At 44.4% G+C, this 26,939-nt stretch overlaps 1 protein-coding gene and 2 long non-coding RNA genes across 4 annotated transcripts in view; 2 read left to right on the plus strand and 1 right to left on the minus strand.

Moving 5' to 3' along the window:
* Positions 1-1,251: 1,251 nt before the first annotated feature.
* Hmga2 (high mobility group AT-hook 2) overlaps positions 1,252-26,939 on the minus strand; it is a 115,202-nt gene continuing 89,514 nt past the window's right edge. The window contains exons 4-6 of one of the 2 annotated variants that reach the window (NM_001347170.1): positions 14,652-14,684; positions 10,610-10,709; positions 1,252-4,280 (exon numbers count right to left, since the gene is read on the minus strand). In NM_001347170.1, the coding sequence (NP_001334099.1) occupies positions 4,273-4,280; positions 10,610-10,709; positions 14,652-14,684 (141 nt within the window). In that variant the 3' untranslated portion in view covers positions 1,252-4,272. The remainder of the gene's footprint in view (positions 4,281-10,609; positions 10,710-14,651; positions 14,685-26,939) is intronic. The other variant, NM_010441.3, reaches the window with a different exon arrangement.
* On the plus strand, positions 4,118-26,892 carry 1700006J14Rik. Its single transcript, XR_003948966.1, has 7 exons — positions 4,118-4,300; positions 9,859-10,008; positions 11,241-11,288; positions 22,049-23,444; positions 23,717-23,840; positions 24,077-24,210; positions 26,721-26,892. It is a non-coding gene; the product is annotated as an RIKEN cDNA 1700006J14 gene (long non-coding RNA).
* Gm40783 lies at positions 4,340-8,690 on the plus strand. The gene is made up of 2 exons (XR_872121.2): positions 4,340-7,787; positions 8,275-8,690. It is a non-coding gene; the product is annotated as a predicted gene, 40783 (long non-coding RNA).

A 26,939-nucleotide genomic window follows, 5' to 3' on the forward strand; every position in this document is an offset into this window, starting at 1 on the left:
TTCTCCAAATGTTACTTCATGGACAGCTGGCTTGCTGGTTCCTTTTTTCTTTTACTATTACTACTACTACTACTATTGTTGTTATTATTGGGTGTGAGTGGGTGGGGGCATGGTGTGCATATGGTACTGTATAGTGTGCACATGGGTGAATGTATGTGTGTACATGCACAGAGGCTCGAGGCAGATGTCAGGGGTCTTTCCTTTATTACTTTTTACTGTTATTTATTTACTTATTCTATTTTTGAACATTATAAATTACTTTCAATCTATGGATAGTTTGTCTGCATATATATCTGTGTACCACTTGCATACTTGGTGTACAAAGAGGCCAGAAAGACGGTATCACCCTAGAACTGGAGTTATAGGTGATTGTGAGCCACTATGTAGGTGCTGGAAATTGAATCCAGCTCTTCTGAAAGAGAAGCCAGCCAGTTCTGTTTACCTCTGAACCGTCTCTCCAGCCCCTCCACATCATTTTCTTGTGAAAGGGTTTCTCTATGTAACTGATGCCCACTGATTTGGGTAGGCACTGGCCAATGAGCTTTAGGGATTGGCCTGCTTCCCTGCCCCCCCCCCCCCCCGAGTTCAACCCCCAGGCTGGGTTTACAGGCATATGCTACTATGCTCAGCCTTTTCAAGTTAATTTTTAAAATTCTATGTGTGTTTCCTGCATATATGTATGTGTACCACGTGCATGCCTGGAGCTAGAGTAGGCCAGAAAACAGCACTGGATCCTCTAGAATTGAAGTTACAGATGGTTGTGAGCTACCATATCAGTTCTGGAAACTGAATCCAGGTCCTGTGTTTGAACTGCTGGGCCATCTTTTCAGCCCACGGGTCCAGCTTTACATGCGGGTTTTGGGGGTTCAAATTCAGGCCCTCATGCTAAGGGGGCTGACATTTTACCGACTGAGTCATTTCCCTGGTCCTACCCTGTTTCTTTACACAAATGTTGAAGGCACTACTCCTAAGGCTGGGTGGTTTTAAATTACACCCTTTTCTTCCTTTACATTCCTTCTCAGCTGGTTTTTGGTAGAATTCAACATCAGACCAGCCCAGGTAAGTTCAGGCGTGTGGTGCTGTAAAAGAAGTAGACTTTAAATCACATTCCATGTCAACTTGTGCCCAGAGGCTTGGAGTACATTCTAGGGTAGACCAGATGGACTCACTAGCCTCCCCCTCTTGTTTGGAACCAACTTTATTATTTACTTAATAGAAGTGAGACCAAGAAAAGGAAACTGAACACACACACCACGGGGCCCACAGAGGCTGTTATGTTTATTGTGCAGACAGTGATAATCCACTAGAGAAGGTATTGCCACAAGCAAGCCGTCCAAGTACAATCACAGACAGCGACTCTACACAAGGAACAGAGAACGAAGTCAGAGGGCACACAAAGGAACGGGGAGAAAGTTGGATGCAGTTAATCGTCTTGATAAGTTTCTCCTGCAAACATACTTAGCTTGCAGAAATGGTAGAGAAGTTAGATGTCCAGTCTTACTTAGCTGTGACCAACAACAGTAAAAAACAGTCTTATAAAATTTATCTCCCACAAAAATAAACTATATATATAAAAATTTTATGATGTTCTCACTGTTCCATTGGACACAAGCCTTTTTTTTTCTCTTTTTTTTCTTTTTTTTCAGTATGAAAAATGAGGTATACTGGGACTTAAGAGGTAGTAGTGTGTTTTGATTGTACAACATACAGGAAATAAGGAATAACTTCATCAGAGATGGAAATTGCTCGGTGTGCCGAGTCTGGCCAACACGAGAAGCTGCTTCAGTTTTTATGAGCTGGCCAAAATGAGGTTTCTGTAAGGCCCATCCGAAGACCCGGAATGAGAATCTGATATTTATAAGCCACTGTTTATTTGATTATTTAATGCATTGTTAACAGTCATGTTGAATTTTAATCTCTCCATAGCTCCTTTGGCGACTCACAACAGTGAGCCATCTGCCAGTCTCAGAGCGGCACGTGGCCTTTGAAGTAACCTCCCTGAAAACAGCTGGAAGAGACATGGTTGTTTGTTTGTTTCATTTGGCTTCAGTATTAACTTATACTGACACAAGCCACTATGAGAAACTACCTCCTGGCCCAGTGGGTAACACTCTGGAAAGTCAGCACACTTAATAGGAGAGAAAGGCATAGAAACTCTACACAAGAAGCGTCCAAAACAAATCTGCTTGAGACATTTTTTTACAAAAATCACATTGTGTAAAATACATGAAAAAATATCGGTCAAGCATATTCTTCTAGGCAACAAATCTTAGAAATCTATTTTTTTCCTTTTTCATTGCATTAGGCAAAAGGCTGAGCTGGTTGTAGCAAAATTTCAAGTTTCTTTGAAGGTTGGCTTGATTTTAATTCATTTATTTTTGCAAAAGTATGTAAAAAAATTGTGTTTCTATCAAGTGTCTTTTACCAAAAAAAATGTTTCAATGAGGGAGAGGTGAGGTTTGAGCTCCTTCAAACATGGGGGAAGGAAATCAATGAGTGATATAGGCTGCAAGTTCGTTCCTTTGGAAGTGTGGAGGTAGTTCCTTGCAAATCAGGAAGTCCATTTGTTTCAATAATTCATTTGAGGTACAAACTTGGAGACTTATATTTGAACACTACAGATGTGTGTGTGTGATACAAAGTAGTGTCACTGAAAAAAAAATTCTCCTTAAGAACCTAGGAGCAACTTGACTCAAAACTGTTTCAAATTAATGTAACAATCTAGCAGGAAAGCTGCCACAAGCATTTGTAACATTTTAATTAAAAAAAAAAAAAGTCATAGAAACATGCATAGCCTGCTGAGACGGAGTAAGAGTACAGAGAAGAATGGTCGAGAACTGGGGATGGCTGAGATGCCGACCCAGTAAGGTTTGGTTTGGTTTTGGTGGGCTTTTTTTTTTCCTTTCTCTTGCAGGGCTTGTGTCTAGCAGCGTGTAACAAGTGCAGGGCTGTAAATTCACTGTAGCATTCAGAGGTAGTATTGAGGAGTGGGGATTATTGCATCTCTGGCTAAAAGTGCAGCGTGAATGCAGAGATGGCAGTCCGAACCAAGATAATGCACCTCGGCTAGCCATCTTATGTCAAAATGAAAGGTGTTACAGGATGTAACACGCAGGCTTCATCTGAGGTAAGTGGTACTGCGGTCTTTCACGGACACTGGTACACAATGAAGAACAGGGAATATAGAGAGGAGAGAGAGGCGAGGGAGAGAAGGGAGGGAGAGAGGACAGAGAGCGGGAGCTGTTTTTATTATTTTTTTTTAAAAAATAGTGTCCTTTATATAGCAAAAGAGATTTCGGTTTCGCTCCTCCCATGTCATCACTTGGGTGGGTTCATTGGGTACTGTTAACCTTTTCATTAAATTCCAAAACAGGATCATTTTACTCAGCTAGTTATCTCCGATGCTTCAAGGCTGACAAGTGTCATTTATGGCTAAGTGGCTTTTGGCTGTGTAGATTTCCCGAGGCGGGAAAGAGAGCTTGTGGGCTTATCACTCCTGCTGCTGTGTATGAGTCCATAAATGGAGGAGTCAACGGTTCTCGTTTACTTCCCTTTTTGAAAAACAAAACAAAGCAAAAAACGAGCATAACCTATTCTGGTTTGCTAGCTGTATGAAAAGATACACCAGCATTTTGTCTCATTCAGAATTGAAAAGTAAAAAAAGAAAAAAAAATCAAGTAAGTGTCTACAAGATTATACACAAAGAAAGGAGAGTAGTGTCTAGTTCTCATCTTTGGTGTCCTAAGCAGATTTTCTATGATCATGGTGGGGGTGGCATCTGAGTGGACACAGAGTCACACACAATGCTTTTCTTATACGAATGCCCCCGGTCACCAGGGTGCCGGTTTAGGGTTTGCATGTAGTGACTGATTAAGCCCACCACAGAGGTTTTCTTCAACCACACACCCTTGCTTATCAGATCCACAAACTATTAGTAAGTTAAGGAAAAAGAAAACAGTCATTAAAAGTTGCATTGTTAAACTGTGTCCCCCGTGTTTACAGCAGTTTTTCACTAAACCTGGGACTGTGAAGGGATTACAAAGTGATTAATATAGTCCTTCTCAAGGTTATGCGATTTCGCCCACCCCGGCCCCGCCCCTCGCCCAGCCCCGCCCCCGCCCCACCCCGCAGGAAGTAGAAAGACCGTGGCAGTTAAGAATAACTGGTCACTGCAGTGTCTTCTCCCTTCAAAAGATCCAACTGATGCTGAGGTAGAAATTGAATGTCGGCGCCCCCTAATCCTCCTCTGCGGACTCTTGCGAGGATGTCTCTTCAGTCTCCTGCAACACACGGAAGGCAGGTGGGTTAGGCCTTGTTTGGGGAACAATGCTTGCCCAGAGTACCACTCCTGTAACCAGGAGTCGCCTGCACCACGCTGAGCTTGCTTAAGCGGAACATGGTGGGGGACACTGCCTGACCTCTATTCCCAGGCACTCAACCCGTGTCATTGAGGAATCAAGGGGTTGTCTTTTTTCCTGGGCTGTTTTTTGTCACTGTTGACTTAAGGCACCATGGCTGCTGGTCAGCAAATTCAATTGTTTACCGTCAGAAGTAGCCTGTGGGGTCTCTGGAGACTTCACTCACCAAGAAAGAGTTGGTTTCTCCCCATGGTGTGCCACAGTCATCGGGTTTAAAAAGCTGCTCTTGAAAGTCAACCCACCCACCAAATGTTGGTAATGGTAGCTGATGCTATTTGAACTTTTGCTAGTTGATGCTGTTTGGGCGTTTGCTAGATGTGTGTGTGTTTTTTTAGATGGGTTCCTTAGTGTACAGACAAACAATATACCCCTTATATATAAGGCAAGTAGGGGCAGGTTTGGGTCAAACAGGGCTGGTATACAACTCCTCAGCCAAGGCTGTGGGAGAGCGACAGCAGACCCATCCTGCAAGTACATTGCTCCTGAGAGCAGTTTCCTTATTTTTACATTTATTAAAACACATTTTGAGGCAATGGGCTAAGTTTGACATAACTGTTCAATCTCAATACTAAATCCGTCAACATCAGGCAAACATTTAACGGTGGGCCAGCCAAGCAGAGAAAACCTAATATATATGTTTTCTCAGGGCCTCTCGCCCATATAAATCTAACTCCACCCCAGCCCCCCTTTCCCCTCATTCCTTATGGCTCTGGAATTTGTTGGGGTTCCTGCAAGCTGGTGTGAGCTACAAAGTTCTTTTTAACTTCTGCTTATTTAACAAACCTGCAATACCTTTCAGGACATGGGCGGTAAAGCGGAGCTAATAAACATTTCCGATAAAGAGTGTCGTTAGTGGGAGGATGATTTTTATCAAACGCTGCCGGCTGGCTCCAAAGACGGCATGTGAAACAGATCTGGGAGAGGGGTAAACATTTACTCCAGCAGCCAATGAAGCCCCTTTAAGAATGGCCAGCTTACAACAGCCTTCATACTTTAATAGATTTGATTTTCCACATGGCTTCATTTCGTCTGGGTGGCTAACTGACACAATTTATACCCCGCTTCCTTTCCCAGGTCACTACAGTATACCACTCAGTAAAGTATGCCTCAGAGCCCGTCTGTGCTACACAACCGAGCTCCCATTCATTAGTGTCTGAAACACTTCAGCTGTGAAGGGGTTCCTAAATGTTACCATGTGTGACGCTTCTTCGAAATCATAGCAAATCAGGGGAGGGGAGGGGAGGGGAGGAGAGAAGCCTTCATGGCAGGAGGCTCATGCCCTCCCATGAATTCGAGCACGTGCACACACACACACACACACACACACACACACAGAGTCGTGGAGCCTCTATCCTGGCTTGCTACACAGCCCACGACTTCCTTAGTCCTTCACAAGAGGTTTTAAGCATTCATTCTCTTCCCTTAAAGACCGAGGGAGCTGTAAATCCCAGGAATAAACACACATACAAATGAATGGATTGCAGCTTCGGAAGCAGAATCGCAGCGGCATCCAGTCACGGGAGCTCACACCGACTTTGTTTAGTCTGCTTTTGGTTCTGTGGGAAATGTGGAACGCATGAAGCTACCTCCCTTCGCCTCCCAGGCCCCGCCAAACTGTGGGCTTCACATCTTGACGAGGCAACAGGCCATGACCCCGAGATTCTCAACGGAGTCCTGGTTAGAAAGGAGGATGTAGCATGATCAAAGCCATGGGCAGGCGAATGAGAGACAAGCCGAGGATGGGGCGCCCTCTGACCCTGTCTTTTCACTTAATATTTAAATTCCTGAAAGTCACTAAACTGTTTGGCAGATCCCTCCTTTGTCCCCTCCCAAAGGACTCACTTCCCCTTATGACAGGAGATATGGACTCACTTCCCCTTATGACAGGAGATATGGACTCACTTCCCCTTATGACAGGAGATATGGACTCACTTCCCCTTATGACAGGAGATATGGACTCACTTCCCCTTATGACAGGAGATATGGACTCACTTCCCCTTATGACAGGAGATATGGACTCACTTTAGGTTGCTCCTCTGGAAGAGACCACAGCAGAGGAGTAGGTAGCTGTGTCCCACCTCACCCTCTCACAGGGAGCAGATTTAATGGGATGAAGTCAAGCGGAAACCACCCCTGGATGGAGCTATGATTATTCCGTTTCTATCAGCTTGATAGTCTTCTTTCTAGAAACCTAAGTACTTGAAGATCATAGCACGTTCTCAGGCTATGAGCTTACGGGAGGAGACTTTGCGCCAGATGGAATGTCATCAGCCTTGCGGAAGGTTCCCAGGAGCCTTGCTGGACCTGAGCGGCTGGAAATCCCAATAGCCAATCCTCTTAGTTACAACTCAGCTCCAACGGGACAGTCCCTTGATTCTTTTGCTTAGCAGCTCTTAACACAACACGGAGAGTGGCTGTATTTATGTCTCTTTCCGCTGACCTTGAAATTCTTCTGCTTCTAACTATCAATTAGGATTGGGAACTTAACAAGGAGCTCAGGGTGGGAAATCTCACTCCACTAAACGTTGGGTGGCAATGTGGCTCTCATAAGTTTGGCACGGTGGGTTTCTCAGAGGTTTAGTTAGTGGAGAGCGTATTGCTTGGCCTAGCCTCTGCTGGCCTCCCCCCAAAACAATGCCAAGGTTGGCCAAGAGAGTGATACTGGTAGGGTGGGTAGCTCTTTCCAACTCTCACCTTTCTAAGTGACCTGGGTTTTTGCTCCGTGTGTGGCTCTCCCCACCACCCCCACCCCAGGGTGTAAGCAACTAATAGAAGAAAAGAAAAATCGAGTTGGGTACAAAGATATGGTTGTAAAACTGACTCTAGTCCTCCTTTCCACTAAACCTACAACCCATGGCTCCTGTGCTGTGCAAGGGACAGACAGAAACAAGGGGTATCTGGGATAAGTGACTGTCTCTGCTGTCCCCAAAGGGATGATATGGCCACCACAGAGATCAACATCTAGGCTCAATCCTCTTTAGTTACTTAGCAGATGTGGCGGTGGGTTCTGGACCATAGCTTGCACCTCTCCAGATGTTTCTAAAGATGGCTTCCCATTTGCCACCCATTTCCCAAGGAGCATTGACTGCTGTTAAGTTCCCATGACAGCCTTGAAATGCTAAGGAGATTGACATAGTGTGCCTGAGAGTTGCACACACCTCATTAGGGGCTGGTTAATGGACTGGGGAAGCCAAATACCAGCGCTCTGGTCAAGGTTTACCTGTTCAGAACGCAGCTTCTGGAATGTTACGCTAAAACTTTTCGGACTTTTCGGAGCAGATTTGCATGGGGACGTCACTCAGTGAATGCACGAGACACTAAACATGTCCCTGCCATTCACTGCTAATTAGAACAACCAGCATAAAACAGGTGGGAGGAAGTCAGGGAACTATATTTTTGTTATAACTATCAGTTAATTGCACTCATTCTGCCCTGGTTTTCTTTTGTACACATGGAAGTCTGCCATCGCTTTGGAAGCTTGCTGATAAAACCCCAATATGTCCCTCTTTCGTGTTGGTTCGGCACCATGCTCACACCTTTGGGCATGCCTTAAGTGACTTAAGGGGATCGCTTGGTGCTCAGAGTGAACTCTTGGTGTCTATTGGTACAAGCAAGGCTGTGAGCCATATTAGATAAGAATGGAGCTTGGGGCTTAAGTTGGGGGGGGGGGGTGGGGGTGGAAGAGTAGATAGGAGGTCTGTAGTGGAAGAGACTTCCTTGCAAACTTGGTGGCAGGTGACAATATGAATCTTTGTGTTGTGTATGGTAAGGAGGGTGAAAAATCACAGAAGTTCATACTGGTTGTAATAAACCTTTGTATATTTTTCTTTTCTTTCTGTTTTTTGTTTTTGAGCAGGTTTTGTTGGCTAGTTGGTTGGTTGGTTGGTTGGTACAAGACTTTGGCTGCCCTCAAGCTCAGGGATGGAACTAAAGGCACGCATTACCACTACCACCTGGCTGTATATGTCTCTCCCCCACCTCCTCTCTGTGTTGTGTATGTGTGCGTATGTCTGTGCACATACATGCATGCACAAATCTGCATGTGCATGGGCAGGCAGAGGTCAATGGGTATTTGCTAACCTGCTTGCTATAAGAATCTCCAATGACTTATGCCCTCTGAGGCTGTCATCAGCAGGCTACAGTGCCCACTGGACCTTTACCGGAGTTCTAAGGGCCTGAGGTTTGTGTGCTAAGCGCTTTAGCCGCTGTGTCCTCTCCCCAGCTCTGCCCTGAGTGCCGACTCTTTGAATGAAAATACTAAAAAAAAGTCAACAATCGTTGTAGATAGTATTATTCAGTAATTATTAAGTAATTAGTATAATAAGTATCATGCTACTTAATTATTATTAAGTAGTAGTATTAAGTGATGATTCCACAGCTACGGGAGGGTTCGGTGACCCTTTCCTGCCAGGCAGCCCATTCTGTTGGATCCACTGAGGACTGGTTCACAACGGCCAGGCTTGACAGCTCCTTGCTCTTCTCTATACTTAACGTGGGTTGACAAGCGCAGACAATTATTTAGATACGTGATAAATTTGAATTTGATCCAGCTTACATCAAGGTGAGGAGAGAGGGATGACCATCTGTGATGTGAGCAGGAGGACCAGCCAGCACTGCTCTTTCTTGGGCAAGCTAACTCATACAGCTGGGAAACTGAACTAAACAACAATAACGATGACGACAGCAAATCTGTCAAGTCCAGAAATGCTGAATTTGCCTTCCATTGAGGTTTGGAAATTGTCCCCTCCATTCAGGAGCTACTTTATTCTCTGTAGCCAACCCCAGCCTGGAAGCAGCGGGCCTTACCTGCCAATGCTCCGTCCGGAGCGAGGACTGTGGGCTAAGCTAATCACTGCATCTGTTTAGGGTTAACAATCAGGACCATTTTTCTGTGCTCCCCCTGCCCTTCGCCTCCCCTCCGCTGCTAGGCCCTCCAGCTGGGGTACGCACTGGTTTCAGCCTCGCTCTCTCCTTTTCCCTTGACCTCTGCAATGCCAGGGGTCAGAGGTGAAGTCAAAAGAAGTTATTTCCTATACAGCAAAACATCGAAGCCTTCGATGGGATCCTTCGTGTTTGCCACTCGGTCCAAACATTTATTGGCCCACAAAATGTTTTACCAGCTCGGAGGAATGTGAGCAGGGGAATAAGTCAATCAATGCTCTTTATGACTTAGGCAAATAAATTACAGGCTCCCAAGGGAGCCGGCCGGTGACCGTAAGTCTGATTTATTACGAACCGTTTACGGCATTTTGGCCAACGTACCATGTAGATAGAAGGTGAGCACTGGAGGGAGAATGCCTTCGTCCTCCCTCCTCCTTGGTCTGTCTAGACTAAAAGCACCCAGTAAACATGCCTTCTTTGAGAAGGATATGCTGGCTACAATGTATCAGCTTGCCTGTCCCCAAACGAAACCTCTCATTCTGCTCCAAACACTGTTTAGGTTGTCTGTCATGTAAACAGCCTCGAAAACCACCCTTGAAGTTTCTGTGAAAACATTCAACATCTTGGAAGGGGTGAGCGCCACAGGACAACGGGGTTTCCCAGGATTCCCTCGCCCCTGCGCCACACCACACGTGGAAGATCCCCACAGGTAAGAAGTCTGTTTCGAAGTGGAATGCTTTGTTTTAAGCCGTTCAGAAGCTGAACCGTTTTTAGTTCTCTTGATGGGAAGTTGAAAAGAGAAGGTTTATTCCTGTTTCAGTAACTCAGGGGGTGCTTTCAAATACTGAAAGAAGGAATGCTGGGAGAAATTAAACAAAACAGAGCCAAAAAAAAAAAAAAAAATCCCCGTTTTCCCTTTGATAAGCAAAGTCTGGATTATATATAAGGGGCCACTTGTAAGCATGATTCAGTGTATCTGGGAAACAGTAGGACACAGAAAAGCTAGCGGGGCTTTTTAAGAAAGCAGAGCTAAAAACAACAGGAGGAAAAACCGTATCTTCTGTCAATAATAATAACATGAAGAAGAAAAAAAAAAAACCCTATCACTCTTTCCTTCTAAAACAAGTTTTCAATATACGTGGTGAGGACTTATTTCAAATTGCTGAAGACTTTGCCGATTTGTAATCAGCTAGTTTCTAAGCATTGCTTACTTTAGGACTTTAAAATACAGAGTAGAGCTTCTAGTAAGCTTTGTTTTCTGTGGTTTGGGCATTTAAAGGGGGGGGTCACTGTGAACCCCGCAGGCTTACCCATGAGAGTGGAAGCGATGAGCTCCTGCCCATAAGGATTGTGGGGCAGACTTGAGGTTTGTGATTCATGGCACCTGGTGCGTTCTCCAAACTCACCCCCCTGCATAACAGAGCTTGCTGTAAACTTTTATAAACACATGTGCTTACAAACACAAACACAGATGTTGAGAGTTAGCATCAGGCTGAACTTGCCCCTCACAGTGACCTTACAGTGCTTGCTAGTCCCTATCCAGGGGACTGCAAGCACTCTTTACCAGAGAGCATCTGTAATCCAATATTCATGTGACATTCATATAAGGAAGGGTGTTCTGATGGCTTTCATCTCAATTACAGGATTTAGCAATTGCTATACAATTCCTCTGATTTTTTTTTAAATCTTATTTTTTTTTAAATTTTAAAACATTAAAAAATGCAATTAAAACACGAGGTGTGTGTGCGTGGGGGGGATGTTTTTGAATTAAAACTTTTAAACATTTTAAAAATGTAAATCATGAGATATGAGAAACTTAGCAGCCAAATAAAACGAGTTCTAATATAATATCCTCCTTGGGTATTCACATAATTATGCATTTCTCATGCTTTTTCTTGTGAATTAGGGAACAATAATTATTAGGCCATTTTTGTTTCCTAGATGGATACACAGGACAAAGCCCAGGGATGGCCAGAAGGAAACACTCAGGTCGTATGCATGACTATCTCGTTTTACATGTGACACACTTAACTGTGCTAACTGCCACCAGCTCAAGGCGTGAGCCCGAGTCAGTGCACACTGTCCCAGGGAAACGTCATCTCTCTCTCTGTCTGTGTGTATGTGTGGAAGGAAACAGATGGAAAGGGAAGAGAGCATTTAGCTCTGTAAAATTTACATTATCCTCCACGAACTTCCCTGTAGTACCCATGTTTACATAACTCATCACTGTGCCTCAAGACGATATAAATTAGATACTCCGATGAGCTGTGTTCTCCTCGCGGCTAATTCTGTCTGAGCTGCTTTCCTTTAAAGGGAAAATCTGAAGAACGTCTGTAAAGACAGCCAGATAGATCAGTGACGCCTATTGCCTCCCCCGTGACTTCTTTTAGATTCTGATTCCCTGGTGGGTGTGCGTGTGCGTGCGTTTGTGTGTGTGTGTGTGTGAGAGAGAGAGAGAGAGAGAGAGAGAGAGAGAGAGATTTCACTTATATTATCCTTGGTACTTTCCTTTACAGACACACATTAGTGATTTCTACCTATGAGGCAATTGCATATATATATATATATATATATATATATATATATACACACATATATATATGTGTGTGTGTGTGTATATATGAATAAATGTATAGACATGTATATATTGCTATATACACAAAATATATGGGATGTATAGTATATCTTATTCTATACTATATACTGTATACTATATTCTATACTATATATACTGTTTACTATATACTATTCTATATATAGTGTATATAATATATACTATTATTTTCTCTCTCTCTCTCTATATATATATATACATATATATACATACATGTTTCTATGTATATAGCCTACACTGTAATACTCCACTATTGCACATGACTTCCCCTTCACTATAACATGTCTCTACTTTCCCTTACTCCTGACTTTACATCTGCATTGACATTCTGTGGTCATTTGCTCATCCAACAAATGTCCGAACATCTTGCCACTTTTTTTCCTTTCATCACTGAGCACGTTTGTTCTTGGACGCCCATCGGGATCACGTAGACGGCTCATAGAAAATAAATACCCATGCGAAGGTCTCCAAACCAAGTCAACAGAATGGATGGTGTGCGTGGCCAGTGCTCGTAGGCGTTTTGAAACACGTTCTCTAGGTCTGGATTGCAAGTGTATGCCAGTTTCCATGGTATTAAGGCTCTCCCGTAAAGAAACAGAATTCAAAAGAGATGCTCACAGCTGTCCCGGAGTTTAGGTGTTTTGTGTAAGCATATGTTTCTTCTCTCACTGTGGCTACGGTAGGAACCTCACCTCTGCATTTCACCCTTCTCTTAAAACATTGTTTTTTTTGTTCAGTGCGCCTTCCCTACAATCCGAAGAGTAGACTCGGAATCAATGCTTGCAAACCGCACAAGGTTATTAATCTCTAGACTGTGGTACATGCTGAGGCCTGTGATATCCTCTGACTCAAATATACAGCACCAGTCCTTATCCAGCATTTTTCGCATTTTATTTAGTTATACGACACTGGATATTTTTAGTACTGGTCAAATTGTGCTGGGTTTTTAGGTTTGGGACAACAAAGTGATTTTTTGATGCTGCTGTCTTATCACAAATTTGCATTTATCAATAACAATGCATGTACATATTTTAGTCACTCCCCCTGTATCCTTATATGTCTTTGAAAACTGTACTTTTATCCCAAGCAGTAGTGTTAGAGGAGCGCACGTTGGGGCTGCCTGCGTGGGTTTTGTCTAAGCAAAGCACCATTCTTTTGAGAGACAACTTTCTAGGGAAACCAACATCTCTATGGCTATTTTTAATTATGTAAAGGGGGGTCTACATGATGACTTAAGAGAAAACCTCATGACCCATGGGATTATTTAGTGACTTACTTTAATAGGTTCTACCTTCGTGTTCTGCATGTCTGTTCAAATCCAAACGGGAAGAAAAGAACAGGAGCTCCCAGGTGCTCTGCAAGCCTCTGCCACTGAGTTGTAGCCTAGCCCAGGAGAGGGATTCTCATACCTCCTTAGTTTACATTCTTGGAAATTGTGATTAATTTATACATTAGTTATATCTTCTTAAAGATCTCTGTCTTCAACAAACACAAATCCTATGCTTTTATATATACACTGTAGCTTAGACAAGGATCTTCAGGTTCATGGACCAAAAGAAGTAAGGGTACTTTTACCTCAATAGAGTTAGGTCTTTTCTTTTTTCTTTTTTTTTTAAAAGCAAGATCTGAGAGTTCAGGAATGGGAAACATTGACATAATTCCCAGTTGATCACCCTCACTGGAGGTGTTTTAGGATTTCACAGAACAAGTCAGCGATCAGCTATTTTCAGTCATATTATTAAGAGTCATTTACAACTAGTAAGTTATGTATCAAGTCAAAGGGGCTACAGGTGGTCAGGAGGGAAAGACAAAACTTAGCAGTTAAGAATTGGTAAAGCAGCCAGGCGTGGTGGCGCACGCCTTTAATCCCAGCACTTGGGAGGCAGAGGCAGGCGGATTTCTGAGTTCGAGGCCAGCCTGGTCTACAAAGTGAGTTCCAGGACAGCCAGAGCTACACAGAGAAACCCTGTCTCAAAAAACCTAAAAAAAAGAATTGGTAAAGCAACCCCATCATGGTGACGCACACCTTTAATCCCGGCACTCGGGAGGCAGAGGCAGGCGGATCTCTTAGTTCAAGGCCAGCCTGGTCTACAGAGTGAGTTCCAGGACAGCCAGGGCTATGTAGAAGAACCTTATCTTAAAACAAACAAACATACAAACAAAACCAGAACTTTGTAGAAAGACCTTCTCTCAAAACAGACAGACACCAAACAAACCCAAAAGGAAAGTATTGGTAAAACATACAATAAAATTAAAATATTTATTTACAGCCCTGACACAGTTTTATTTTGTACATTACTGATGCTTCTTTGACACCAAAGACCCTGATGGTTTCCTGTTGTTCACGGATTTGTTTATCTGCACACAAACATGGCCGCCCTGCAAGTGGACTCTGGCACTAGAAGTCGGCATAGCAAGTGCCTTTACCGGCTGAATTAGTTCACTGGCCTTGTCTGGAGTTTGTAATAATATAATCTCAGACTATCTCTATCTATCTATCTATCTATCTATCTATCTATCTATCTATCTATCTATACATACACACACACACACGCACACATACATACATATATATAATTCCTGGTTCTGAAGGATACAACAAATGTTCAATGCTTTTTCGACATTGTCATAATCAGAATAAGAAAATGCCAATTAAAGGCTTGGAAACCTTTCTCCATATGTATTTTGCTTGAGTTTTTTTTTTTTTTTGAGAATAATCACAAGGGGGCGTGTCTTACCTGAGCAGGCTTCTTCTGAACGACTTGTTGTGGCTGAGGGAGAAACAAACAAAAGAAGTGGTGTTAGTTTGCAGGGAGACCCAGGGAGGGAAGAACCTGAGTGTTCAGTGAGTTCATTCAGTGTGGCTGGGGACCTGCAAAGCAAGGAGAAAACTGAACACCCCGGAAGTTCATCTAAGTTAGAGAGCCTCCACATGTGGAGGAATGACAGAATAGGGTTAGTACTCATATCGGAATAGGCTTGCTATAGGAATAACTTGGTTTTAAGTCTGCTATCATAGAACTGGAAGAGTTGGAAGACTCTTTACCAAGATAAAGCTTACAAACCACGAAATTCACTCATTTGAAGTCAGTGAATTGAGAGGAATCTTTATTACGCAACTGGTGCATAATTAGCGCCGCAACCTAATTTGAGAACATTTTTAAATTTCCATAAAAGAAACTTTGTATCTATTTGTAGCCACTCCCCATGGCTCTCCACTTTCCTAGTCAACCTCCTGAGCTTAATTTAGCATCAGTCTGCCTTCTGTTACCTAAATTGCCTTGTTTCAGACATTTCATAGTGGAAGAATCATGCAACAGGTGCTTTTGTGTCTGTCTGTCTGTCTGTCTCTCTCTCTCTCTCTCTCTCTCTCTCTCTCTGTTTCCAGGTGAGGAGGGAAAGTCATATGGTAATATTTGAGATATTTGGATTTACAATCACCATGGAAACACACCCCTGGGTGTGTGTGTGTGTCTGTGAAAATGTTTCCGGAAAAGTTTTAGCCAGAGAGAAGACCCGCCCTCGAAGTTGTCACAGCAGCATCCCACTGTCTGTGTTCCAGACTGAAGTACGGAAGCTGAGCAACCACGCTCACCTCTCTGCGCCTCCAAACAGAGAGAGTAAAGCGGCCAGCTGCCTCGGGCTCCTGCCGCCCTCGTTTCCCCAGCCACTACGGAACTGTGTGTCCTTGAACCGTACGCCCACCTACATCCTTTCTGCCTTAATCTGTCAACCCTTTTGTAACAACTCCTATGACGTCAACAGTTAACTGGTTTGTATGGCAAGCAGTACTCCCCCATGTTACTTATCTGGATGCTCATTGGTTGGTGTCTACTTGGGCTGTTTCCACCTCTTGGCTACTGAGAGCATCTCCTGTGAGCTTTCATGGACATATTCCACCACGGTAGGCTTTCATTCATTGTGGGTCACCTAGGAGCGGTGTTGCTGAGTGGTAATGGCAATGCTCCACCCCCACCCGACTTGAGCAGTGGCCGGATGGCTTTCCAAAGCAGGCACACTATTTTATAGACCCACCACTGGTGCGGGAGAGAGTGTTCTAATCTTTTCCCCACGGATGTGCCAGCGCTTGTTAATCGTCTGTCGTTTTTTAAGTCTTGACTTCCAACCGGGTGGAAAGTTAAATGCCAATTTGAATTCCCCTCCTCACTAATTACACGAAACATCTTTCAAGTGCTTACTAAGTAGTCATCCATTCAAATGATTTGCTCATTAAAAAACAAGATGAAACAAAAAAAAAATTTTTTTTTCCAACATTGAGGCCTCTGCTGGCTACATTTTTGTCAATTTGACGCAGGTTAGGGTCATTTGAGAGGCAGAAACCTCATCTGAAAAAAATGCCTCCGTAAGATCAGGCTGTATGCAAGTCTGTTAAGCTTTTTCTTAATTAGTGATTGTTGGGGGAGAGCCTAGACCATTGTGGGTGGTGCCATCCTGGGCTGGTGGACCTGGGGTCTATAAGAAAGCAGGCTGAGCAAACCATGGGGAGCAAGCCAGTAAGCAGAGCCCTCTATGCCCTCTGCGTCAGCTCCTGCCTCCAGGTTCCTGCCTTGTATGAGTTCCTGTCCTGATTTCTTTCAGGGATGAACAGTGCTGTGGAAGTGTAAGCTGAATAAAAATCCCTCCCCGCCCCCGCCCCCCCACCAAGCTTGTTTTTGATCATGGTGTTTCATCACAGCAATAGAAACCCTGACTAAAAGACCTAGGGGTCCTTCTGCTGCTTTGGATATAGTCCTTTCTCAGATCTATAGTTTATTTTCATATCTATATCCATAATATCTATTTCCCCTTTTGAGTGAAACTTCTGAGATCTCTCTGCAGCCTGAATTAATTTTCCAATCAAGCTCCAGAAATTACTGTTATTCTTCAGTGAGACAAAAGACAGATCTGAAGTCCCAGACCTTTGCTAACTCACTTCCTGACAGCAGGGTTGTGTCTGATTATAAGCCCTGTTAATTCCATTTACACATTCCTGAAGTTTGCAAGTATAACCGAGCCACCTTTGACTTAGAGATTCAAGCCAAAGAGATGAAATTGCTCCAGTCCTTCAGAGACACGGGAGGTGGGTTAAACTCACTGTGTTCGGAATACAGAATGTCTGTAAGGGAGTGATGTTTTTCTTGGATCTTGAAATCATTATATAAAATTAGCAGAGTATTTTTTTTAAAAGATGGATGAGATTTTAAAAAGAGATATTTTCACTGTTAAAAAAAAAAAAGTCTGCCTCATGACTTTAATTCACAGCAGAGATAACAGCATCAAAGCCCAGGTTTTGAGATGTTTCCTTTTTTCCCTAGGCTGACTTGAACCCAGGAAGCACAGTGCGCTTCACGCCTCTTAGGAGTCAGAAGTGTGTGCCGAGAGAGTGCTCATTTTCAAAGGGTCGCTTTTAAGTCGAGACGGCCTTTCTTCCTCTTTTCCCCTGCCACTTACACCTGTACTTCTCCTCCCAGACCGTTTCGAATGCACACACATTCTCGAAGGCTGTCTGGCTCCGACCGCTCGTCAGCCCCCTCCTTTTTTGGCTAAGGAGCTCCATTCATGCGAGTCCTGAACAGCGCGTCTCAATGAAACTCCGAGAGGGCTGCCAGCTCGCCCAATTTTCCATGAATTAGGTCCTGACACTTCAGTGAGGAGAAAGACAATCTCTGAACTTTTGCCAGCCTTGGCTCCCAGCCTAGTTCATGTCACAGACCTTCTCCCGGCTACACTTAGACACAGCACTTCTTACTTCTCAGGCCACCAAACAAACAGACCCTTGAATGCCTTCAACGCGGGTTGCGGTTAAGGCCGCTGGGATGTTTTCCCAGCCGTTGGCACCCATTTGCTCCAGACTGTGCCCAGAAAGTTTTGTTGTTGCTGCTGCTGCTGTTCTTCTTCTTGTTATTTTGTTTTGTTTTTAGTTTTATGAATGGCTCTGGTCAGGAAAAACAGACCAAATCATAATATGACCGCCATTCATAAAAACAGAAAGGAAGTAAACTGCCAGCTGGATGCTTTCTGGGCAACAAATCGCGCCCACTTCTTTCTTATCTGCCTTGGAGCATCACTTAGCTCAGAGCTAAGTGTTGAGACAGGGAAGCAGACACACACTGGCCACTCCATCTTCCTCAGGACTGAGTGATAACTCTGCTTATTAATCTCTAGAGTGGATAGCTTTATGTTTTCATAAATCTTGATAAATATATAATATGCTGTACACACACACACACACACACACACACACACATCCTACAGAGAGGTAAAAATCCTTTATCCCTTGTCAAGGAAGGTATACTCCTCGTTGTTTTTATTTTCTCACCAGGAAACTAAGGCATAGAAACTTTAATCTCCCTGAGTTTATTTCTGAAACGGAAACAAACTGAACCCATTCATTCTCTCTCCTGAGGAAACCCCTTCACGTCCACAGACTAGACAAAGCAGTCTAGTCCAGGGCCAGCCCCAACGGAACAGCTGTGCTTTCTGGCCTACTTGGGGGTGGGGTTCACTGTGGGGGCCAAGCCCTGCTAGGTCAGCTCTTTCTTAGGGGCCGATGCCAATAGTCAATGATGCCAATAGTCAGTAGGAGCTGTCGAGGCCCAGGTAGACCAGTTCCCTCAGAATCTTCTCCTTCTAACAGTGGGAGATCTCATAATGATTGTTTTCCTGAAGAGGCAGCAACCTGTTTCAACTCCAATGGTTCTGTTTCTACTGAGTGTGTGCACACAGCAGGCTTGCTCAGTGCGGGCAGCTGGCTGGTCTTCAGCCTCTCCCTGCATGGAGAATTCACCACAAGAGACTGAAAGAACTTATTTGGGTTCCCTTCATTTAAACTTCTTGCATGTGAAGTCTAGATGCATGGGTATGTGTGGCATATATATGTTCACTGGTATGTGCACATAGAGTCTGGATGCATGTGTGTGTGCACATACACGTGGAGTCTATGTTCATCTGTGTGTGCACATCCATGTGTGTGTGCGCACATGGAGTCTAGATGCATGTGTATGTGTCGAGACACAGTTGTATCTGTGTTCACCTGTGTGTGTGTGTGTGTGCACATGCACATGTGTGTGTGCACGTGGAGTCTAGATGCCAGCGTCGGGTGTCTTCTTCCTCAGTAGTTCTCTGTCTAAATAGAGTTTTTTACACTTACATATTTTATGTCTGCATTCATTCACAGAGGCTCATGTATGGCTGCCATCACATAGATAGGAGTCCAGAGGACAACCTGTGGGGATTGGTTCTCTTTTACCATGTGGGTTCCATGGGACTCGGACTGTCCATCTTGACAGCAAGTAGCCTTTATTCACCAGCTACATGCATTGCCAGCCCTCTTTCTGAGACAGGGACTTTCAGTCAGCTTGGAGCTCACTTATTTGGCTGGGCTGGCTGATCGGCCCATTCCAGGAATCCATCCATCTCTGCCTGCCCAGCGAGGAGTTAGGGTCGTGAGCCAACATACCTGGCTTCTATGTGATGCTACTGGCCCTGAAGCTGGGACCTACCTAAGCTTGTGCTTCAGTTGCCTTATTCACCAACCCATCTCCCTGGACTCCACTCCAAACTTCTAAAATTCAGCTCATGAAGAAAATAACCTTCACCATCGCCACCAAGAGCAGCATCGAGAAACTTAGAAGAAATGCTTTGTATTAATGGGACATGATCCTATCAAGACAAGGAGGAACCTCTCTAACCTTCAGTGTACTGCTGCACAGGTTAGCTTATCCAAGGCTAGGTCAACCTGAACTCAAAGCAAATCACTGTCTTAACGTCCATATGAACAGCTTGGGGTCTGAAGCCCATGACACTGTAGAGCAGATATGAAAAAGGAAATAGCATATTTTGGGGATTCTGAGAGCCATGAAGCAATAGGGCAAAGTAATTACACCCACACCCCCACCCACACCCACACCCCGTGACACAGGGTCTCACTATATACCTTTGGTTGGCCTGGAACTTGCTACGAACACCAGGCTGGTCTTAAACTCAAGAGATCTGCCTGCCCCTACCTCTCAAGTGTTGGGATTAAAAGCAGACACCACCACACCTGGCATATGTACGGTATTTATGAGAGGAAATAGTGTGGTTATTTTCATTATATTTTACTTTCCATAAAAGATACAGAGTCAATTCTTGCTTCATTGACCAAAAACATTGTTTCCGGTCTTACACTGAATCATGTAACATTTTATATTATTTACCTATTTTTCTAGGGTTTTTTGGGGGGTGGGTGGGTGGGGTGATGACAGGGTCTTATGTAGTCCAGGATGGCCTCAAATTCACTGTGTAGCTGAGGCAGGTTTTGAATTCTACCATGATAATGGGCGTGCTGGGTGACATCACACCCAGCTCTGAAATGGCTTGAGAGAGTCATTGGGCTACCTAAGTATTTCCTAGAACAGGTGGTCACAAAAACTGAATTTTAAAAGCTGAATGAATCATAGTTTTAGGGATAACCTCCCACGTTCTCAAGATCTACAAAGGGATGGGTGGTTTATGAGGTAGGAACCCGGTGGCACTCACCAGACCCCTCTCTCTCCTAGACCCCAAGATCCAGTACTCTCTTCTCGGCACCGGCGTGCGGCTGACTTCAGCTGCAGAGCCATTTTCCTTGGAGGAAGCTTAATATTCAATCCAAGCTATTCCCGATCGAGTTAGCTTACGTCGTGAAGCATTTTCAACACTGGTGGAAGTGAATCCTTCCTTTTCCACATTCTCACGCATCCTGGATGCCTTCTTGTTGGTCCTTCCCTACTGTTCTGTGCATTCGTGACTTTTTTTTTTTTTTTTCCTGAATCCGTGAATTACGAGGTCTCTGTCCCTATTTTAGAATAGGGACATGTGGCTGGCTGGCTTCCCAACTTACTCAATTCCAAACCCAAGTGGAACTTTATGTCAACCCCAGAATTATCTACCTCAGCTTCTCCAGCGGGCTCTCGGTCACACAACAACTACGACGAAGTTTTAGCTTAGGACTGTTTAGCCTTTTCTAGGGACATAGGTCTGAACCCTGCTTCTGCACGTCACCAAACAAGAGCATCTTTAATTATAACTCAGGTGAGGTAATGTCTGAGGTGACTTAATTTTGTGTTTCTACAGCCCAGATGGGAGCAGTACAGTACGTATTCAATGAAGTGATTTAATACACAGGGGCCCGGCATAAGTCTCACAATGGCTGTCTGAAGTAGGAACATTGAGTTTCACACGAGTAGGTGAGGTGACCTTCAGGAAGCTACAAGGTCACTTGTTAGGAAGTCCCAGCTCTGGCCCAGAGTACCTAGTCTGCGTCCCCACTAGATCTCTGTACCACATGGCCCCAGAGGGAGGCCTTTTGGGTAATCATTCCGCTTACCCCCATGCATTTATTTATTTATTTATTTATTTATTTATTTATTTATTTATTTATTTATTTTAAATGAAAGTCAGTGTTTTGCCAGCTTGCTTGAAAAGGCATCATTTAAAGAATATATAACTAAAATATTTCTGGGACAATCGCTTCATGAGGGCAAAAGATGACCAAATGAGAAAACTGTATTTTAAAGTAACAATTTTTTAAAGATCAGGATTAGGAAGAACGTCTCCAATATATTTTAAGGGCAAATCAGCACTAGAAAAACCAATCTTTTATGGTAACTGTTTGGCTCAGAAAAGTGTTTTTTGTTGTTTTAAGTTCAATATGTCAAGCCAGGTACACGGGTACATGCTTGCAATCTCAGAACTAGGGAGGCTGAGGCAGCCAAGATCCCGAGTTTGAGGCTAGCCTAGGCTACATGGGAAGGCTCAAGTGTTTCACAAATCAAATAGCATCTTGTTTCTCCTTAGACTTCGAGGAAAGTAGACATCAAATAGGCTCTACCGATACCCCTCTTAATCCTCGTCTATCATAATGTTAATTTTTATTCCTCTTTTATTCCTTTCAAACGCTAAAGTATTCAGATAAGGCTGCAGATGCAAAGGTACCTGGGATAAACGCTAGTTACTCATTCCCTTGTCTTATTTTTTTCTTGTCACTCGCTCTCATATTTGACTATAGAACAAATGAGAGCTATACATTATTATGGTGCATACGACACAGGAATGTAAGACGTAGCCTCAACAGCGATGGAGTTTATAATCTTATGTTATGTTTTATTGGCAGGATGAAGATGCTGGCCTTCTCTACGGATGCTGTACAGGTTCCCGTACAGCCCATCCATCTCTATCTTCCCACTGTTCTCCCCTCACTCCCATGGCTCCCTACTAAGGAAATTCATACATTTCTTGCCTTTAATCCCTTGTCCTGAGTGGTCTCTGTGCTCACCGCCTGATGCCGTTGGGACTGTGACCACCCACGATACTCAATTTTCACCCATGGTACATTGCTTCGCTACACGGAAGAAGTTATTTAGAACAGCTCATTTCGAGCCTGCTTATACATACAATGTTTATGCATATTTACATCAAGGCATGATTACTAGTCAGAGATCTCAATGCTGAGCATTTCTTGCCCAGCTGGAGAGAGCGCTACGTTCACAGCTCAAAACAATCCACGCCCCTAGTGCAGAATGAGATTGGCCGCAGAGACTCGGTCCAGCCACCTGACCCAGCCTGACACATTTTTGTCTTCTGTATGGAACACATTTTCAGAAAGGTTTCTATGTAATGTCTAAATCCTCTCATTGCCTGGAAGAAAATTTTTCTTCTCCAAAGCAAAAAAGCCAAACCTCTGTGGCCTGAAATGTCCAAACGTTGAGATAAAATAACATTTTCTTCTTTTTAACTTGATTCCCTCAGGTATTCTGTTATTGTAATAGAAAGCTAACACACTTTTTAGATATGATTTTATCTTTTATATATCTCTTTATCTTTTTTCTTATAAGTCAGTTCATGTGATGAAAGCTAACAAGAATTAAACCAAGATATAAGAACCTAGATAATGAGTTCTGATGAGTCTCAAGTAAATCAAAGAAAATGACTGTAGGCTTTTAGGAATACAAGGAGACCCCAACTCCAACTGACTAGCAAGGATATAAGTTTTTGAATATAGCCAGCGCCGTGATGATACACCTTCCACAGTGGTAAATTCTGGGAGTCAAAAGTTGCTCAGAGTCCGTCTTTCTACCCTGTTATCTTACGTCCCCCTCCCTTCTCCCCCTCCGTCCCTCCCTCTCAGAACCACAAGAGTGAGAGGTGTTGATTTAGTAATGAAATGTTCAGCCAAACAGTGGTTCCCAACCTTCCTAATGCTGCGGCCCTTTAATACGTTCCTCATGTTGTGGTGATGCCCCCAACCATAAAATTATTTTTGTTATTTCATAACTGTCATATTGCTACTGTTATGAATCCTAATATAAAGGTTTGATGTGCAGGGTATCTGACATGAAGCCCTCTGTGAATGAGTCATTTGACAGCCCCACCACCACCACCACCACCACCACCACCACCACCACCACCACAAAGGAGTCAAGACCCACTAAGCCAGAGGACGAAAACAAACAAGCAAGCAAGCAACACTAACACACTCTTCCTTCATGCTGAGCAAATTTCCCTGTCAGGTAACTGGACCAGTTCCAGCAAGTTAACCCATCCCCGATTCTTGGAAAAAGATCACTTTGTGTCACCAAACCAAATGACAATAAGGAAGGGAGACAGAGTGCCAATGGAGTTTGGCTTCAGTTAATTTGGCTTCCACTGTGCTGGCCTGCCCGTGGTGGCTGATGGGAACCCCTTCCTGGCTCTGAAATCAACTCGCACAGACTTTCCCTTGGATGTTGCCTTGCTCTGTCCGATGAGGCAGCAGCACAGTCCCTCTTTCTACAATGTACAGGCATTACCTGCTTTACCTTACGGTGAGATGGCTCTCCTGGCTCGTCTGAGCTATCCCTGGAAACTGCTGAGTGCATTCACTTGGTCACGGACTGAAGAGTGAAGGAAGCCATTCCTGACACCCAGTGAGTGACAGTGCCACTGCTGCCTAAATACTGGCTGTGACTCATTGTCCCCTTCAAGGAATCCCAGAGATGATGGGTAGTAAATAGATAAATAATGCTAGCCACACTCAATCTGACAGTGCCGCCAGGCTTTTCCTGGGAGCCAACCGGAGTTCTGCTCAGTTACACTGAAGAGCAGAACCCCAGGGCGCGCAGGGGCCCCTCCGAGAGGGCAATAACCGCTCTCTTTGTTTTAGGATGCTCTTCCGACTCCCTGTCAGTTCCGCCAGGAGGATCCCAACTATATGAACAAGCTGTCTGTTGAAATGAGATGCTTGTCTCCCTACAGATGCAGTGGTGTAAAGTCCTTGGCTCTAGATAACACGCTTTGGTATGTCTGGGCTTGCTGCCACCTATGTGTATGCACCTCTGATCTTGGGAGGGAATGTCACTGCTGTAACATTTTTTTTTTAAATAAATTTGCTCTTTCAGGATGTGGAAGCCAGTCAGTCAGGTGGAGCTATTACAAGGCAGCCTTTTTGGGCCTTGGGGTGGGGGAGGGATTCCCTCCAAGAAATTTAATATAGTTTGGAGGTTACAGTCTCCTGGTACCTGGGGAGTTCTGCCAGGAAAGGACTTTCAAGATAGCGTTATAAGATACGGTTTGGGAATAAGATAGACCAAAACTGGGGTCTGGGACTCACTCTACGCAAGGAGTTGCATGACTTCTTAAGCAGTTTAAATGTCACTTTCCTCATCGGTGTAACATGGATGCCTCGCTGAATTGTTGGGGGTAACTAAATTAGAAGTCACTAAAGTGCACAGAGCAACTGCGGGCGGTAGGAATGTAATAAACACCACTTAATAGCACTGGGGTGGGCTGCGCTGGTAGCAGCAGTGGCAGCAGGGGCAGCAATAGTGTTTATGATTTCATTGTTCAATATCAAAGACCTTGGTGGCACCCTTGGGAGCGATCACAGGCCTCTGCACTATGCACTTGTGGTGCACACGGTCCTGTAGTTTGCCGGTCTGTCACTGGAGTCTTGTCATTGTGGTGGCCTTGAAGATTCTGGCTTCCAGCCTTCCAGGAATATCCTTGGCCACCAAAACAAGAGTGTTTCGTGTGCTTTGTTCAGCTCCGCCCCCAAGCCCCACACAAGACAATGGAAGTTTCCTTTGTATCGTGTGATTTAAAGTTCACAGGCACACAGTTCACAGAGATGTTATCTAGACTGACTTCCTTCATCCACCACTAGCATGGCTATTTTAAGTACCTGATTAGTGGATAGAGCTGCCCTCCCCAACCGATCTTAAGAATGGGGGGAATCATGAATGGAGTATGCACGCACGCATAACACACACACACACACACAGACAGACAGAGAGACGGCCCTTGCATTCACAGTTGTCACAGGAATCATGGTTAATAGTGGCTTACAAACTACCTCTGACCCATGGGTTCTGTTTACCCATGGATCTAGTCAGTAAACATTGAAGTAGTATGTACTGGGCATGGATGAGAATTCCTTAAAGCTTTTTCCTAGTATTGCTGTAATATGACACTGCATTAAGAAGGTAGCCCCTTAGTACTCAGTGGCTGCCTGCAAGGCTCAGCTTTAAGTCTTTCCTGTTCTCCTACCTGTGAGGCTCTGGGGAGGGGGAGGGAGGGGTGTTTCTGGGAAAGAGAGGCAGTCTTTAAAGGCTCTGGGGAGGGGGAGGGAGGGGTGTTTCTGGGAAAGAGAGGCAGTCTTTAAAGGCTCTGGGGAGGGGGAGGGAGGGGTGTTTCTGGGAAAGAGAGGCAGTCTTTAAAATGTACCACTGTAGGGAATTTCTTTAGAAAGAAGCTTGCAGTTTATTGCATTTGTGGATGGAGAGATGGCTCAGCCCTCAGGAGCACTTATTGCTCCTGCAGGGGGCCTGGGTTCAGTTCCCAGTACCCCCACCAGGGCAGCTCACAACTGCCTATAACTCCAGTCCTAGGGGAGTGGACACCTTCTTCTGTGTTGCTTTCTGCTGGGATTCCTGTAAAGGGAACAGCTCTTTCCCCCAGTCTGCTCTGCAGTGCCCTTAAGTCCTTCAGAGAACAGCTAGTTGCTTAGTTGCCTCAGAGTGGCTGGGTCTCTCTCCTGACACCTGTATGGCTTTCTCGGGCTCCTTCAGGAGTCAGCTAAGAGGGTACAAGTTAGTCCTGTGACAACTGCCAGGCTGCAGGGTAGGGTGTACATTTCCCAGTCCTTCGCCCGATATGTAGATCACATTCACTTACAAAGCTCCGAAGCGCTCCCCAGTTTTGCTCAGCATGCATCTGTGCACGCTGCATGGCACTGGGGAAAACGGGGGCATGACGAAGCATGATTTGGTAAAAATTATAGGGGCCAGGGTTCTTCTGAAGGCACGTCTTGCATTCTCCGGTTATGGCCACCACATATTAGATAGTAAAACACAGGAGTGTAAATGTGCCGGTGGGCTGCATGGAACAAACCATTCGGTGGCATGCGCTCCAGTAGTTCTCTAATGAGAAGCCAAAACATCAAAGGATAAGAAAGATGCTAACACTAGTAAACAATGTGACCATTATTATAATGAGGAGAAAGGACTGAGCACAGGAAATGGCCACCAGACTCCTGCAATGCTTGTTTTACCCTCTCTGTGACTTTTGAATGCTCAGAAAGCCACCACTGTTGAGAAGCTGTAGCCCGCTTATTTGGCTGTGTGGGGTAGCAGATCGCCCAGAACGCTCACTTATCTAAATCAGGATTGAAAATGCTCATAGCACCTTCTCTTTAGGAGATGTGAGGATTCTCTTCTCTCGGAAGGAGTGCCGTGAACATATAGGTAATTTTAGAAACCATGTGTGAGAGAAGAATTTAGGCAGCTGACAGATACTTTGAAACCATCCAGGAATAACAGTGCAGCTCAGATGGATGTTGGAAAAGAGATACTTAGAAACCATCTCGGAACGAAGAGGCTGCTCAGATGGATGTTAGAAAAGAGGCTGAAGGATGGACGTGGTGGTTGATCCCCAGGGTCAGCTGGACTGGAGCTAGCATCACCAGGGAAACGTACTTCTAGGTGTGTCTGTGAGGGTATCTCCAGAAACCTATAATGGGGAGGAGGAGT

Source organism: Mus musculus, chromosome 10, assembly GCF_000001635.26.
Source record: "Mus musculus strain C57BL/6J chromosome 10, GRCm38.p6 C57BL/6J".
NCBI classification, from domain to species: Eukaryota; Metazoa; Chordata; class Mammalia; order Rodentia; family Muridae; genus Mus; species Mus musculus.